Source organism: Centroberyx gerrardi, chromosome 10, assembly GCF_048128805.1.
Source record: "Centroberyx gerrardi isolate f3 chromosome 10, fCenGer3.hap1.cur.20231027, whole genome shotgun sequence".
NCBI lineage: Eukaryota > Metazoa > Chordata > Actinopteri > Beryciformes > Berycidae > Centroberyx > Centroberyx gerrardi.
Window position 1 is genome coordinate 9,779,036 of NC_136006.1, and position 15,318 is coordinate 9,794,353.

Here is a 15,318-nt window from a genome sequence, read left to right on the forward strand (position 1 = left end):
CAAGGGAGCTTGATATTGACTTGGCAACAACAACTGAGGCAGGAACCAAGGATAACACAGAGAAAGTTGAAGTGGATGTTATGTTGCTGTTATGACACCAATTTTTGAGCCACAGAAATTTGCAATATATTTCCAGAGTCCAATAACCCCTTTTACTGGAAAGCCAGAGCAATTAGCCAGGATTTTCAGTACCAGTAGCAAGAAGTAACATATTCACAAGGCAAGATTTTCATTTAAAAACACACCCATCTTATCGGCCCGTCTAATCGAGATACCGTAGATTCACCCTTTTTGCCCAAATGAAATTCTGATGTCAGGTATGTACACTATTCCACCCACAGTAAGTGACGAATTGAAACTTAAGAGTGAAATCCAAACTGTCTGTGAGTGAGCGCTCCGTCCAGAGAAAGCTGGACTCAACAACGATCTTTTCCTCTCTCTCGTCCCTTTGATATCCTTTGGTATAAAGCATCACAGACCGGCCGGGTTTAAACATAAGTGTGCTGCAGTTCAGCCTGCTGATGTCACATTACATGATATCTGGGTATTGACGTTGTGATTTGGAGCGCCAAAGTGCAAAGTTGCCTAGTGCATCTTTAAATTTGTTCAATTGCCACTTGGCGAATGCTTTTGTCCAGAGCGCCTGCAGCATCAAGTGCATACATTTTTATCATTAGTGGCTCTCCATTGAGGATCAAACCCCAAACCCTAGCAGTGGTCCTGCCAAGTTCTATTTAAAATATTGTATCATTGTACATAAATTTAGCACATTATTTAACACAGCGTATTGAATTTATTCAAGTTATGAAAGTATAGAGTGGGTAAAGGGGTTGGCAGACTATAATTTCAGTCTATAGGCCAATGTGCCAGCCTGAAGCTCAATTACAGTTTGTGTCACCAGCGCAGCCTGGAAGAGCTGAAAAGGTTTCAAAACCTCTCCAAAGGCCATAACTCAGGTACGAATTTCCTGAATGAGATAGACACTTTGATGGAGTTTCTGCCAAAAGCTCAACTGGGTAATGGGCTTCAGATGAAAATTTCTCATCACAGTGAGATGAATTGCTGCGGATTAAAGTGTTGTTGAGGGTTGAAAAGATGCAACCAGAGGCTTGGCTTTCCACAGTTCATCAGCTCCCAACAGAGAGGCAGAGAGAGAGAGAGAGATGGAGTGTGTGTGTGTGTGTGTGTGTGTGCGTGCGCGTGTGACAGAGAGAGAGAGAGAGAATCTGCTGGATCAAGTTTGCGGCTAAGATTCTGTGTGTTGTCATGGTTCATGTGCCATATTGTTCACATTCCCACATTTCTGTGGTTGCACTCATATCATATTGCGTATAGCCTATGGAAAAATAATTAAATGATGGAAAATGAAAAGACGGTTTAAATTCCACGCAAAAAAAAAATACAGATAATAAATATATCACCGTCTCCCGTATGAATGCTTATTTACTTTCAATTAACGGCGAATTAAACCGTGTCAGTGTGAGAGGAAATTTAGTTAATTACGTTGGAAGGTCGATGCCCTCCAGGAAATTAACGGGAATTTTCATTTCATATCTGTCTCAAGACAAGACTGGCACCGTGTTATCAGCAGGAAGTTCGCACCCACCCACACACACACACACACACACACACACACACACACACACACACACACACACACACACACACACACACACAGCTTCAGCCCTTAAACTTGATGAAGTTTTCCTCCAAACTTTACATTCACTTCGGTTCAGCCTCCGTCCGCCAGCAAGCATGGCTCAGAGCAACAAGTGGTGGATTTTGAGCGTCGTTTCTCTCGCCTGTTTGGGATCTTGCAATACGGCTGGAAGAGGTAAGATGATTGGAAATAAAGTGCAACTTATTCGGATTTGGTGTCGCGATGTTTACGAGCGAAAACGAAAACTTGTCTCTTGGGAAGATAACTGAGCGTCGTTCGTGGAGTGTTTTGTCTCGAAACCCGCGCGTAAATGGAGTCGCCAATACAGTTCCGTAGCTACATATTCACATTGTGGATATCGATTATGGATTATGGATAAATACTATGTTCTGTCTTTTACTATCCTGGCTTCAGTTTACGCGTTTCATTAGTTTTCAGTCTCTGAGCAATGGGGAATTCACTATAAAATTCCTGGGACGCTTGTCTTAGTTTATAGTGACTTTATTGTACTTTATGGTAATTACTATATCCCCCATTGTATCACTCTGCTATTTCTATAATATCCCCATAGGACATCATGCTATTTTATAGTTTTGCCGTGCTATTTGTATAGTATCCCTCTAAATTATAGGATTATTATAGGAATTATTTTGCTTTAAGGATTATTCATGTATGTGTTGCTTTTTTGCGCCTCAGTAAGCTGTTGTATTGGAGTCAAGGGCCACCACTTCTTAAATGGCAAATATCCCGCTGTTTTATTCACTGAGTGATTGATCGCCGTGTGTAATTCCCTCTGCACCAATCAAATAGGCTACGTCATGCCATAATTGAGCAAAATGCTTTATACTCTGGAAATCTGGTCCATATCAGCAGCACAGATGACGCATTGTTGGGTTGGTGCTGTTGTTGTTAAATCCTTATTAGTGATGTGAGACAGATCTGGCGTTAGGGCCAAAGTCCGGACCCGGCCCACACCTGGACTGGCTGGCACTTCCCTCTGACATGTCGCAACAGCCTCACTGGCGGTAATAAGGCTGCTGGGATTGGATGTCAGATACTCAACAAGCTGTGAAAGGACTGAGTGGGCAAGTCAAGTAGAAAGTGAAGGAGAAGCTATAACCACTTGATACTCTCTCATTCCCTCCTCCATTCCTCCATTGCTGAAAGCAATCACGGAGCTGGTATGACTTCACTAACAAAGCCATGCAGTGTAGTGGAAAGTCCAGAATGACCATTCCAAGTGTGTTAGGTCAGATGTTAGCTGAACAAAGGGAGGTGTTGAGGGGAATTTGGTGATGAACTCCAATAATGACTGTATGCTTAAGGTCATGTGTCTGCCTTTTCTTATCTGTGGTGTCTTGGAGTGAGACATGCAGCACAACTGTTCGGTTCATTTCCCTGCATGGAGTGTGTAGGCTATTGTAACATTCACAATCTGAGTGGAGTTTGTATGTAAAGTCCAAGGGTGGATTCACAGAACCTTCTTGGCAAAGAAAAAACCTTAAGCACTATTATTTTTAGGTAACTTTTGTCTCAAGGAAAATAAAAAGTAGGAATAGTTGATCAAAATAGTTCAAAAGTATTTTCTTAACTTTCTCTAAGATAAACTTCCACTTGTCTTAAAATTATTGCAGTGGAAAGGTAAGCCTATAAATGAAATCATTTGAACACACATTTTAGACGGTATCTTAGATTTTAAGCTTAACATTTTTCACTATTTTTATTTGGTGTAGGCTGTCTCAGAAAACCCCCAGTAGCAGTATAGTAGCAGCTCTAACGGCCCTGCTGGATGGTTAGTTAATATTATTGACACGGTTAAACCTGCCAAGTAAAAATGGACATAAAATTTGACAAAAAGATTGCACTTCCTGCTAGACTTCGAGCATAACTTGTTTTGTTTACACAGGAAGTGAGCGTTGTTAGCCAGAAAGCTAACGCTTTTTGTGCTGTTGATTCGTAATGAACTTCAGTAATAATGAAGATTGACATTTTGTTTTCGTAACTTATGCATCTACAGACCATAGCATAAAAAACAATACCAACTTTGGATTACCAAAAGGTTTATCTTCATAATTTGGATGATGCTAATCGCCTACGATTACTTAACATGTATGCTAAAGCGTTAGCATGTGCACCAGACAGAGCTATCTACTGGAGACAGAGATGACCTTGGTGTCAATCCTCTCGACAGAAATTGGGTAAGGTGACCAATGGGCCAAACTCCCAAAAAGACAGTGTAGTACTTTAAGAGCACTTTGTGAATCCGGCCCCAGGACAGCATCCTTGGAGGGAAGGTCAAGAGTTAGGGGGCCTGCGTTTATACGGTAACGACTGTTAGGTCTGTTAGGAAGGACGCTTGGAGAGGGTGTTCTGGTTTTCATCCTTAGATTTAAGTGGAACCAAAATGAATAAAGGCTCTTACGCATGTAGACCTATTTTATGTGCTACACTTTTAAATGGGGGGGATATGTGCAAAGGTGGAATGATGCTACTGTGTTGTGTTGTGTCGTGTAAGTTATTGTGATAATGTGTAACTATCAGATTTTTTCAAGCAGCAATCATCGTGTGTCCAACAAGACAAATTTCCTTTGGGACAATACACTCCATCTTATTTTAATATTGTATTTGAACTGCCAGATTTGCTATTCATTACTGGTTTGCATGTTATAACTCGCACTGAATTTCAAGCCTCTTACCTTTTTGCATCTATTAACGCCATTTGCATTTAAAGTGGTTAGAGTTGCCCACAGGCTATCAGCTGACGATTGCTCATGGTTTACATGGGCAAACAACGCAAGTTTACAGTTATTATGACCTTAAAGTACTGAAGAACAATTAACCCGGGTTTAAATTTTCCAACGTAAAAATTGAGACCCCAGGCAATATTTTAAAAATGCATAAACATTTTATTGCCAATCATATTTGTTTCCCCATCCATCGGAGATATTAGAGTGTAAGGTAAGTGCAGAGAAGCAATTTGGGCTCCTTTCATTACAGTAGCCTTTTAACAAGGTTTTGTTTATGGAAGAACATTATCGTTTACTATTTGCATATCATTTAGGTGCACTTGAATGGGAAAACAATAAAGGACTTGCTGGGCCTGTTTTAAACTAAACATTAGTATCATTGGTGCACTGCCTCGGTACTCATAAGCTCCGCTAATCGTCTTGCGGGGGCGTAAACAGTGTGTCTCATTAATTTGTGGAGAAATTTAATTAGATGCTCACTTGGTGTTTGAAGTGGTCCTGTTATATGGCAGCCTCAGGCCATAGGCAGAGAGGAGAGCGCCTCGCATGTGCCATCTTAATTAGGTTTTGTAATGAGGAGTAGACTTCACAAAAGTACTATAGCCCTTCCTGTCGCAAAGAACTGTCGCGAGTCTGTTAGAGGAATATACCCCTAATTTCAAGATGTAGACACTTCCCTGCCTTACCGGTTGATAGGTGTAATCTAATGATTTCAGCAGTTATCCAGCATGCAGGCCTTTAGTCCTTTAATAAGAAGGTGTCTGTTTCACTTCAACACCAATGTCTCCTGGAAGCAATTTAAACTGCTGGCCACCAGTCTTTTTTTGTGCAAACTATTGATGCGCAAAGCTGCTAGAAATTTTCCCTCAATGACGCAACACACTATTCTCGCTCTCTCCCATTCTCTTTCTGTCTTTGTACACAAACACACACACACTACACTCCCACTTTCCCTTTGATTTCATTTTCTGCATTAGAGGCATGTCCTTGTTAAGTTTCGTTGCCATTTAGTTTTTATTATGCAATTTAGTTGTGCTTTTGTTTGTTATCCTGCTTTTATTTTATTTCTTTTTTTTGTTTTTAGGCGACTTACTACTGCAATCAGTGTCGTCACCAACTATCCATTCCAATGTTTATTTTCACGCCTTGTAGGATGCTTGTTGGCAACCCCATTTCCATCACACACATGAGACAAGCCGGATCCAACAAAGCTGTTTTTGTCATGAATGTTTTAAAGAAGCCATGCTTCTTAAATAGACTTGTTCTGGTTACAGTAGGCTGCACAGATGAAATATTGATGTAGCGGAAGTGAGTTATGTGATAACAGCATGAAATACGTCGACTCGGCTGAGTACGGATGTAATGAAGGCAATTTGTCCCCTTTTGGTGCTCATTAGGGGCCTCACTTAATGTCGCATTCCAATTTTTGTTGTGTTTCTTCAACTTTCTGGTTATTGTTTTGTACGTCAAGATGAACCTCAGTATGTGACATTGCTCTGAATTGGGAAAAACAGACTTGATTAGATGCCGTCGGTGTATAAGTTTGGCCCAGTGGTGACATTCTCAGCTTGCTGCACCGTACGTCTCGAAGGTAAAGGGTTGAATCCTGCTCGAGGTGCCGCCTCCAGCTGCTACGCTCGGTCTGGTTATCATGCGTTTATTGTCTCAGTCTCTTGCTCCTACTGTCTCCAAGTGTTTCCTCGTGATTACTAAATAAACCCAATAAATGAATTTATATATGAACGCAATGAAAGCAAATGGATAAAGGTGTCCCATAGCGAAGTAGGAGTCATGGTGAACTCATGATGACACATGCACTATATAATCTAATTGACTGGGAATGGCTGTGTGTTTTTGTTCAGCTGCAGCAACTATGTTACAGGATTCAGACGGCTTAGCTGGAAATACGATAAGAGTTCAAGACCAAGGCTTGGGTTCATCTGCAGTGGAATACAGAATAAAATAGCAGGCATTGTGCTGCACAACATAAAAGAGGAAAGACTAGTTTTGTGGCTTTACAAGGTAGGAGTTTCACAATCTATTTGAAGATCCAAAAATGATGAAAAGGCAGAGAGAATAGAGGAAATAAAACAAATGTTTGCAGTTGAGTTAAAAAAAGATGCAAGATGGTGAACAAAAATACTGTACAACTGAACTGGATAACGGGAAAACAATATGACAGACACAATGCAAATATGAAAAGAAAAAAATAAAATAATTCATTCATTCATTTAATAAACTTAATTAAACCAAACTTAGAATGAAACGCAAGTTGAAAATGATTTTGGCTGAGCGTGTTTTCTTAGTGTGTGTGTGTTGAAAAAAAAAGCGAAGAACGTGTATTGTGCTACTGAGTGAAAACCTCAAGCGATTTCCACACACAACGCATAGTAAACAATAGAAAGCACACACACAAAGCATTTCCACGTGTGGTTTATCATATTCAGAACAACGCGGACGCTCAACTGGAAGTTTGCCTCGGGGGAATCGGTTCTGTACTGTCGAACTTTTGAAGCACCATTAGCCCGCTTCCAGACAAGGGCTGACTGCATCGCGCCACGGTGAAGAAATGTGTCTCGTGTGAGAAAATGCCTGTCCACTCGAGCCTGACACAGCAGAGAAGATGACAAATGTACTCGCGGCAGCCTCAGCCACAGGTTAATCCGCGTGTCCTGTGCACTGTCGCCTGGAGAAATTGGCACCGGATACTTCCTTGGTTCTATATTGAGAGAGGCGATGCTTTCTCCTCGGCCATTCTCTCCATCATCTCGGTCGGCCTGACTTTCCTCCGTCCCCGCAATCAAAAGTTGGACAGGCTAAAAAACAGATAGTGTATTCTGCGCTCACTTCTCTTCGGATAACCAAAAGTTTTGTTTCATTTTGTTTTGCAGTGCTGTCTCAAAGCGCTAGCATCAAAAGTGTTTTGGTTTGGTAAGGATGTCTAAGGCATGTAGGATGAACCTTTGACCCCACTGGTTGGGTCATTTGGGCTGGGTGACACTGTATTGTGGTGTTTAAAAACATTACACTGATTAGCCTGATGGAGGCACTATAATTAAAGTCCCCATGAAATGCACTCCCATTACTTTTACTTCCTGGAAAACAGAGTATCTTTCATGGTGACCTCATGCTGCACTAGTACACATAAATATACATTTCTAATCAATGAAAGCATCAGATGTTTTTAACAATCCCGCCCTTCTGCACCCCTCCCATCAAATAAAAATGCCTTTCTCCCTGACTCATATTCTTTTGGTTTAGACTTTTGAATGATCCCTCACTGCATTATGTCCCGCCCCAACATCCCCAACAGCAAATACATCAAATCAAGGAAGTTAAGATGGCGTTTCATGGGGTCTTTAAGTGTCAAAATCTAAAACTTTGAAAGGTCCTAACTCCTTCACCGTAATTCCAACTGACAGGAAACATGCTACACAAATCTAGCTTTACTGTGATTGGCTGAATGCGCTATAATTACAGGTCAATTTTTTTTACTCAAATATGATATCTCAAACCAAAACTTGAAGGGATGATGCATCTTGGCCTGATGGAGGCTCTGTAATTAAAGGTCATAATTTCAAATGTTTAAAGGCCATAACTGCTACGCCACTGGTCCAAATTTGCTGAACCGTAAAGACGACGCATGTTGTTACTGATTGGCCCAGGCATTGGCCCTGCATCATTTGTGGGGGACGACATGTTTACTTGCTGGTTTGGTTTGGTGAGGTTGCCATGACTACCTATTACCCCATGAATAAAAACAGATCACAGTATGCGTTTGTCAATACGGTCCTTCAGCCGTCTGCATTTGACAGCGTGTTGGATTTTGAAGGACAATCTGTGGACAGTGGAGTCTGGATGCATGAGTTTCTGTGTCTCTCTGCAGCCTTCATGAGGCTTTAATTTCTTTGTTAAACGCTGACACATAATTGGATGAACACATTCTGTACAAGGAGCCGAATGACACATACACAGAAACTAATTAGAGTTGGATGTCAGTAGTTCTGTTGTATTTACGCCTTTATGACTCACTGTTGCCTCTTACGTGTTTAGAAAGATAGCGGTATCTTTTTTCCAAGTCTTAGGGTATTTTGAATTTCTGCAAGAGACTCTGACTGGTCATCTGCAGATGGATAATGTTATGGCAGTACTTCCTGTCTGAGTCATATTGAGGATGATTGTAAGCTATATTTTGGGTGGAGAATTTCAGGAAGTTATGCTCATTACAGGATACTGAAGCTGTGGGAGATAATGGGCATGGTAAGTCACTCTGGATAAGAGTGATAGCCAGATGCCTAAAGTTTAAATGTAAATATGGCATGAGGGACAGAGGTCAGTTATGTCTGAGTTATGTAATGATGACTTATTATATGCACAATCATATCTGTCACTGTTCTGTTCAAATGGAAAATTTACAACTTTGTTTACTGTAAAGCTCAGATCTTATGTTTTGCTATTGAGTTTGCCTATAGGCTATAGGTCAGAAAGTAAGTCTAATGAATATGAATTGCTGTCAGGTAATCTAGTAAAACTTTTAGTTGCAAGATGTCATGATAGCTACTTTCAAAACCTTTCAAAACCACCAAGTGCAGTTTCTTTATTCCAGTTTCCATCCATTTCATTTCCATATTCCATTTCTTTCTCAGGGTTTGAGCAAGTGAGCGAGTCAGAGCTTGAAATCCTCCCTAGAAACGCCGAAACCGAGGTCAAGAACTCAGCAGAGATAGATAGCCTGTGAGATTGGCTCACAGCACATGCACAGCACCTTTTAGAAGTCAAGATAACAATCGAGCGGGCATTTTCCACCATGCACAGACTACTTTCTGATCGTTTTCAAGATAGCATGCCACGTCTACATATCGTGTGACAGAGAAAACTTATCACAAAGTGTATAATTTTAAGCCTTGCACTCATCCAGAGCGGCTGACGTCTCCAGAGTGTACAAAAGGTGTGGGGGGAAAAAAAGAAACAGATGGTGGACTAAGTTTGTACTTGTTCAAGTAGCACTCAAACTAAATGAGCAACAAAAGAGAGATTACTTTATGCTCGCTTGGAGTCATTTCAGTTCTTATAAAAGGTGGGAGTGGACCTTGCACTTCTTATTATTGGCTCCTTGTAGTTGATGGTCTATGAAGTTAAACTTTCTACTATTGCACTCATTGGGATGACTCATAATTCTCCATGGGCGAAGTATTTTTACTGAAGCTAATTTAAGTTACATTTTCAGAAACAGATTAACTTGCAGTATAAATCAAGTTAAAAATGAACTCATACTAAAATTTAAGGTTAGTTGGGCAGAAGATATTGGGACAAAGCCTGAAGTTAGGACATATAATCTCATTCTCAGTTTATTGAAGGGTAAAAGATCTTAATGTGCACAATTAAGATCTGGCATCTTACCTCTTGCTCTAGAAGCTGTTCTTGAGGAAGAAATAACATGTCCATTATTCAATTTAGGTGAGGTTGAAAATGAAGTCCACTTCTTATTTTATTGTTTTGTGTAATGATTTGAGGCTTAATCTGTTTCGGAAAATTAAGCCGATACATTCGAGTTACAGGATGAACAAAGACTTGAGAATTGTGTGTTGCTAAGGCCTGTGAAAAAGGGAAAGCGTCTTTATTTGTGTTGAGTTTTATAGTAGGATGATGTGAAATAAGTTTTATGAAACTTGCTGTTTGAGACTTGATTTTCCTCTGTGATAGGACGTGCGTAGTTGACTGCCCCTTTTATACCACAGCTAATAACCTCAAAAATAGAGGGATTATCCTCACTATATGGCAAAACCACAGCAGTCTGGAGTCAGATGGCCAAGTCGTCCTCCTGGAGTCCCGGCTCTGTTTCTAAATCTGGATTGCCTGATGGTTATTTGCCTAGCTGTATTTGGGAGCATGGCTTTCCAATCAGCAGCACAGCATCTCTGTGTGCTTTGCTGCTGGCTGGGGAGTTGTGCACTCGAGATGCCCCTTTATCCATTTATCAGTTGGTATCCGTGACTCGATCCCTATTTAACCTAGCCGTGATGTATACCAAGTATTCTGATTTCTTTATTTTCCCTACTCTTGTTTGATAATGGTGTCTTTGTAAGCCCATGTGTGCTAGGAACCATAAAGTGCATGACACTATAATAAAAACAATCAGTCAAAATATAAATTACTCTGAATAGTGCCAGCCAAATGCCTACAATGTAATGGAAAAGGTAAGGAGTAATTGAGGTTGAAATAATGCCACCTTCTGAGTTTAATATATAATAATAGACTGCTGTGTTCCTCCGTTCTCACGTTTCAGTGCCAGAACGGTTTCTGGCTTGAAAGTAGCTCTGTTTTACATACTGATATCAAAATATATCGATTAATTGCACCATAATTGTTGTATGAATTCAATATTTGTTTGTTTCATATATTTGTCACGTATTCTTTTGCCCGGGGCTAAACGAGAAGAAGTGGAGATGAAATGTAATTGTTGTTTTCCATATATTTGAGCAGCGGGGGGCAATTTTCCTGCTGCTGAGGTGAATAAGAGCAACTCAGCACTCAAAGACAATGACATTTCCTGTTTCTCAAGCCCCTTGACTTCAATTACTGTGTTTACATGCTCAGACTACTTTGGATACTAGCTCCTGTCCTGGTCGTATGCCGTGTAAGCCAATATATACATCTTCATCTCGCATTCGCAAATATCCTGGTATATGCATGAATTAGCAAAAACTTCCAAATGTTACCATGGAAACAGCTGTCACGCAGACTGCAAAAAAACCCCTGGTAAATGGAATAACATGCCTCAGTGGATGGCATAATATCAGCATATCCAACCTATCATTTTTGGGTGATATAGCTTATCATCCAAGATACGGTGTTTACATGGGCCAACGCTTAAATGGAACACTTGGTAATATTAATTTGCATCCAAATTCAGTGTCTTTTTCTTCTGTGACATCTTGTCTGCTTTCTTTTTTCTTTTCATCTTCCTCTTGTCCCCCACTTTCATCCAACTTGTGATCATTGAAGCCCTGAATAGGCCGTGATCTGCTTTTTCTTCCATAATTCCAGCACTTCAGACTCTCCCATGCACTGCCTCTTTATGCCGCTCTCACCTCAGACTGTGAACAGAGCAGAACAGTGAAGAGCTTCGTACTTCACCGCTTGAGAGAAAACCACGGCAGGGAGTGTGCGAGTTCAGCCATGTTTTGATAAAGCCTTGGAGAAACACAGCAAAATGGGAAGTTATTGAACTGGACCGCATTTGAAGGATAGACCAGCCGAGCAAGACGTTGACCCCCCCTGGCTCAAAAACAAGCATCCTAACAATTTGCAGCAGTAATGTCACACCGCATTGTTATATTGGATTCTGCTAATCTTCTCTGTTGAGGATTCAGCAAACAGTAATGACACCGACATGGTGATGGAGTGCAGGGGTCCGACTGTGTGACTGAAATGTGCAGGGTGAGAGAGAGAGAGAGAGGACAGATATGAAGACACCACACAGCTTTCTCTCTCTCTTTCTCTCGTCTCTCTGTGAAAAAGTGTCCAGTTGCATCATAGGAACACCAATTTGCAGTGGTAGACATGCCACTAATTGAAAAATTCCTCTTGGACTTGTTGGAGATAAAGCAAAAACAAATTGGAACCGCAGCTCAATTGTAAGTGTCTTTCATGTGTAATAAGCGTCCGCTCCGGAGGTGATCTTGCTTGGCAGCAACGGAGTTAATCCCTCAAAGGAAGGCATGGTATCAAACGCAACTCGGTCTTACTGCAGCTCACCGGCTGGCAATATGAGAAGTGTTGCCTTTGTCTCGTTTGGATTGTTTGAATGATAACCTGCATTGCAGAAAAGGACTCTCGTATTGATCCTCTCGTCTAATCAGGAGCGCATCTACAGTGCCAATCGGTCGAGGATGACATTTGCACAAGCGGCAAACGAGGCGCTCGCTCTCGCTTTCTATCTGTCCCATTGATTCAGCAGCATAATCTTATCCACGTCAAGGAAGAGTAGGCTGAGCTAAAAACAGTCACGCTTGCAGTCTGTAAAGTCTGTCAAAGTCCTTTCAGAGTTTGATAAATGAAAGCCTCAGTGTATGTGGAGTGTTGTCGGCTGCTTTGAGGAATGGAGGTATAGCTTGGCCACATGATCCGGACAAAGTATCACATTGCAAACCTTTGATGGCGATATGACATGCAACATTTTAAAGTGTAGTTTTGAGTTTACACTTCGTTTTGATGTAGTTTAAAACACTGTCAGTGGCTCTGTTTCAACAGTATTTTGCGAGAAAACATTTGCTTTCTATGCTACAGTAACCCTGGTGTTACTCTCTCTCTCATGAGATTTCCTGCTGATGAGCGGCTGAACTCTAATATCAGCTTTCTCTAATTTTTTCAGCGTGAATATTGCTGCCTAGTGACATACTGCTGATTCTATCACTCACATCAAAGCAGACTGATAGCAGAAATGGAGAACAGGCCTATATCAAATTCATACTGATATTGCAATGAGATAATACAATATCACAATATTGCAAAGACTGCAATATGGGTGTTTTAAAATTCACTTTTATAATGAAAACGACACTGAAGAAAACAGTGAGATTGTCTGGCAGATGTGCCTCTCTCAAGGCCAGTAAACATTGATTGTGTCTCATGCCTCTTGTTGTGTTTTCCTCTATTCAAACCAATAAGAATGAGTGGAATTCAGAAGGTCACATAGGAGCGGATGAGGACAGGGTCAAGTTGAGAATTTGCTACTCTCATTGGGTGTGTTGTTCCAGAGATACGATAATGGCGTTTTGAATTTTGTTAGCTAGATATTTTTCTTCAGCAGACACTTTTTACATTGTGCAAAAAAAGTTTCTACATTAGTTTCCTTAATAGTGGTTTGTTAGCATTGTGTTTGCTTGTGTTTAAAGTCATACTGAAATGAAAAATGACATATGCCATTTGGATAGGACCATTATTTGGATAGTGGCCAATCAAAAACCCAACTGAACATGGGACATGTCCAAAAAGCAATGACCCTTGTGGATTGTCATGATTTCATATAGACCTCAAATATGTTTTTGCGCAAACTTTATCACAACTTTTTCACAAAACATGTAATTTTAGCCAAGGATGCCTTCAACATTTCCAGTGAGAATGTGGCTCAATTTAGCCTCAGCTGTGGTTAACAGAAGATAGCTGCAACAGCAGGCCATATCTCTCAAAGTTTTCCTATTCATGCCAACGGCGGAGTCTGGTCTGCTGTTATTTTTCCACTTTAACTTGTGATGATGTGCAATGTCAGGAAGTAAGGGCAAAATGAGATACCCATGTTTTTCTCACCTCTGCTTCAAATAACTTACAGTAATATCTAGTACTAATCTATCTAAATATACTGGAAGCATAGGGTGAAGCAAGTTTTATACATTTGCAGTTGAAAGTGAATCATTTTGAACAAACATGAGCAGGCAACCAGTTTAAACAAATATCCCAAGACATTCAGAACCAGATATCACTCAGCAGCTTCGTAGAGCTCACACGCAAACGCAAGTACAAACAAGTTAGACATTGCTTTGGCAGTTACTTCAAGGTCTCACATGTTGGATTTAGCAGTTTAGTTGTTAAATCCCATTCCCCCTTGACCACATAACGCCCCTGCTGTCCAGGGACGGCATCCCACCAGAGGCTCTCTCTCTGTCTTCCCTGCAAAAGCGAGGAAGCTGTTGGAGTAATGAGGCTAAATACTATTGGCCTACATCATCAAATGTGTCGTGTCATTTCACCTCAAAATCAGATATCCACTATTTGAAAAATTATTCTGACAGAATAATTGCTGGCATGAAGGTTCACTATTGAATGTTATGAAGTTAACAGCTCTTCAGCGCTTTACCTACAAAATAGCAGCTTTTAGAAGATGTAATCATCTGTGTGAGCAATGACAATGGAGTGTGTTTTGTGAATTGAAATGAAACCCTCAATTTCTTATTTTTTTTAATATTTTCAACTCACAAATTGTTACTTCTCCATTCTGTGCAGGGAAGACTAGAATCAGAATCATATTGATTTTATATAATTTAAGCATTTTCATTGTCAAATCGCAGTACAGTTACTCTTTCATTTGAAGCTGTTAGGCAAATAATCTCAATATAAAACGCTGGTGTTCTTTGTAATGAAACCCATTGATTTTCCATGTTTGAACATTTTCTATTACTGGCTTGAACACCCTCATCCTTGTGAATCATTTGGTTGTCATTGCTAGTGATGCTATGAATAACTCACTGAGCATTTTGTAATTGGGACTTCCTGACTTTGGCAGATGGCGCTTTGGTACTTTCCCCCCTGCAGCCCTGTACAACTTATGGCAAACTTATGTCCACATCAGCGTTTGCCATATGCTCCTTCTGGGCTGAGAAGCGGACATTTTCTGTCAGTTAAAGGGCCAGACACTGTTTTGCTCCCAGATGCATGTTTGATTTCGGCATGACCAGTTTGAGGATATCTGTCGCCAACCTGCAGTTCAGCTAATCACACATACCCATTAAAGTGCAGTCCAGGAAACCCACTTTCTCCGATTGATTGGCTGAATACCAGCCCAGGCGCTCTCTAATTGGCACTGAGTGGGATTGTTCGGTTCGCCAGAGCCTGGACTTTGCAAAATGTCAGAGCACAGAACTAGCAGAAGCATTGATGCGAGAGAGATTTTCTAGTCTCCGCTATTGTTTTGTTATCGTATGAGTCCAAGTGGGAAACAGGTAGGGGCTCAACTTAGATATTGCCAGGAAAATATAATGCCATTGCAGAGGCAGGGCGTGGAGATTTCAACCAGCGAGTTGACACTGGGGGAAAGTGAGTTGGCCTTGATAAACACAGCTATTTGAGATTGCGGCTGCCAGATGTAGGGGAAAGAGGGTTGAAGCCACGAAAAGTCAGACAGAAAGTTTGATT

General features: G+C 40.8%; 1 protein-coding gene across 2 annotated transcripts in view; it reads left to right on the forward strand.

Annotated features, from left to right (window-relative positions):
* The first annotated feature begins 1,666 nt into the window (after positions 1 to 1,666).
* tfpia (tissue factor pathway inhibitor a) overlaps positions 1,667 to 15,318 on the forward strand; it is a 39,425-nt gene continuing 25,773 nt past the window's right edge. For both annotated transcript variants that reach the window (XM_078285895.1, XM_071897845.2), the window contains exon 1: positions 1,667 to 1,834. In XM_078285895.1, coding sequence (XP_078142021.1) covers positions 1,756 to 1,834 — 79 coding nt within the window. In that variant the 5' untranslated portion in view covers positions 1,667 to 1,755. The remainder of the gene's footprint in view (positions 1,835 to 15,318) is intronic.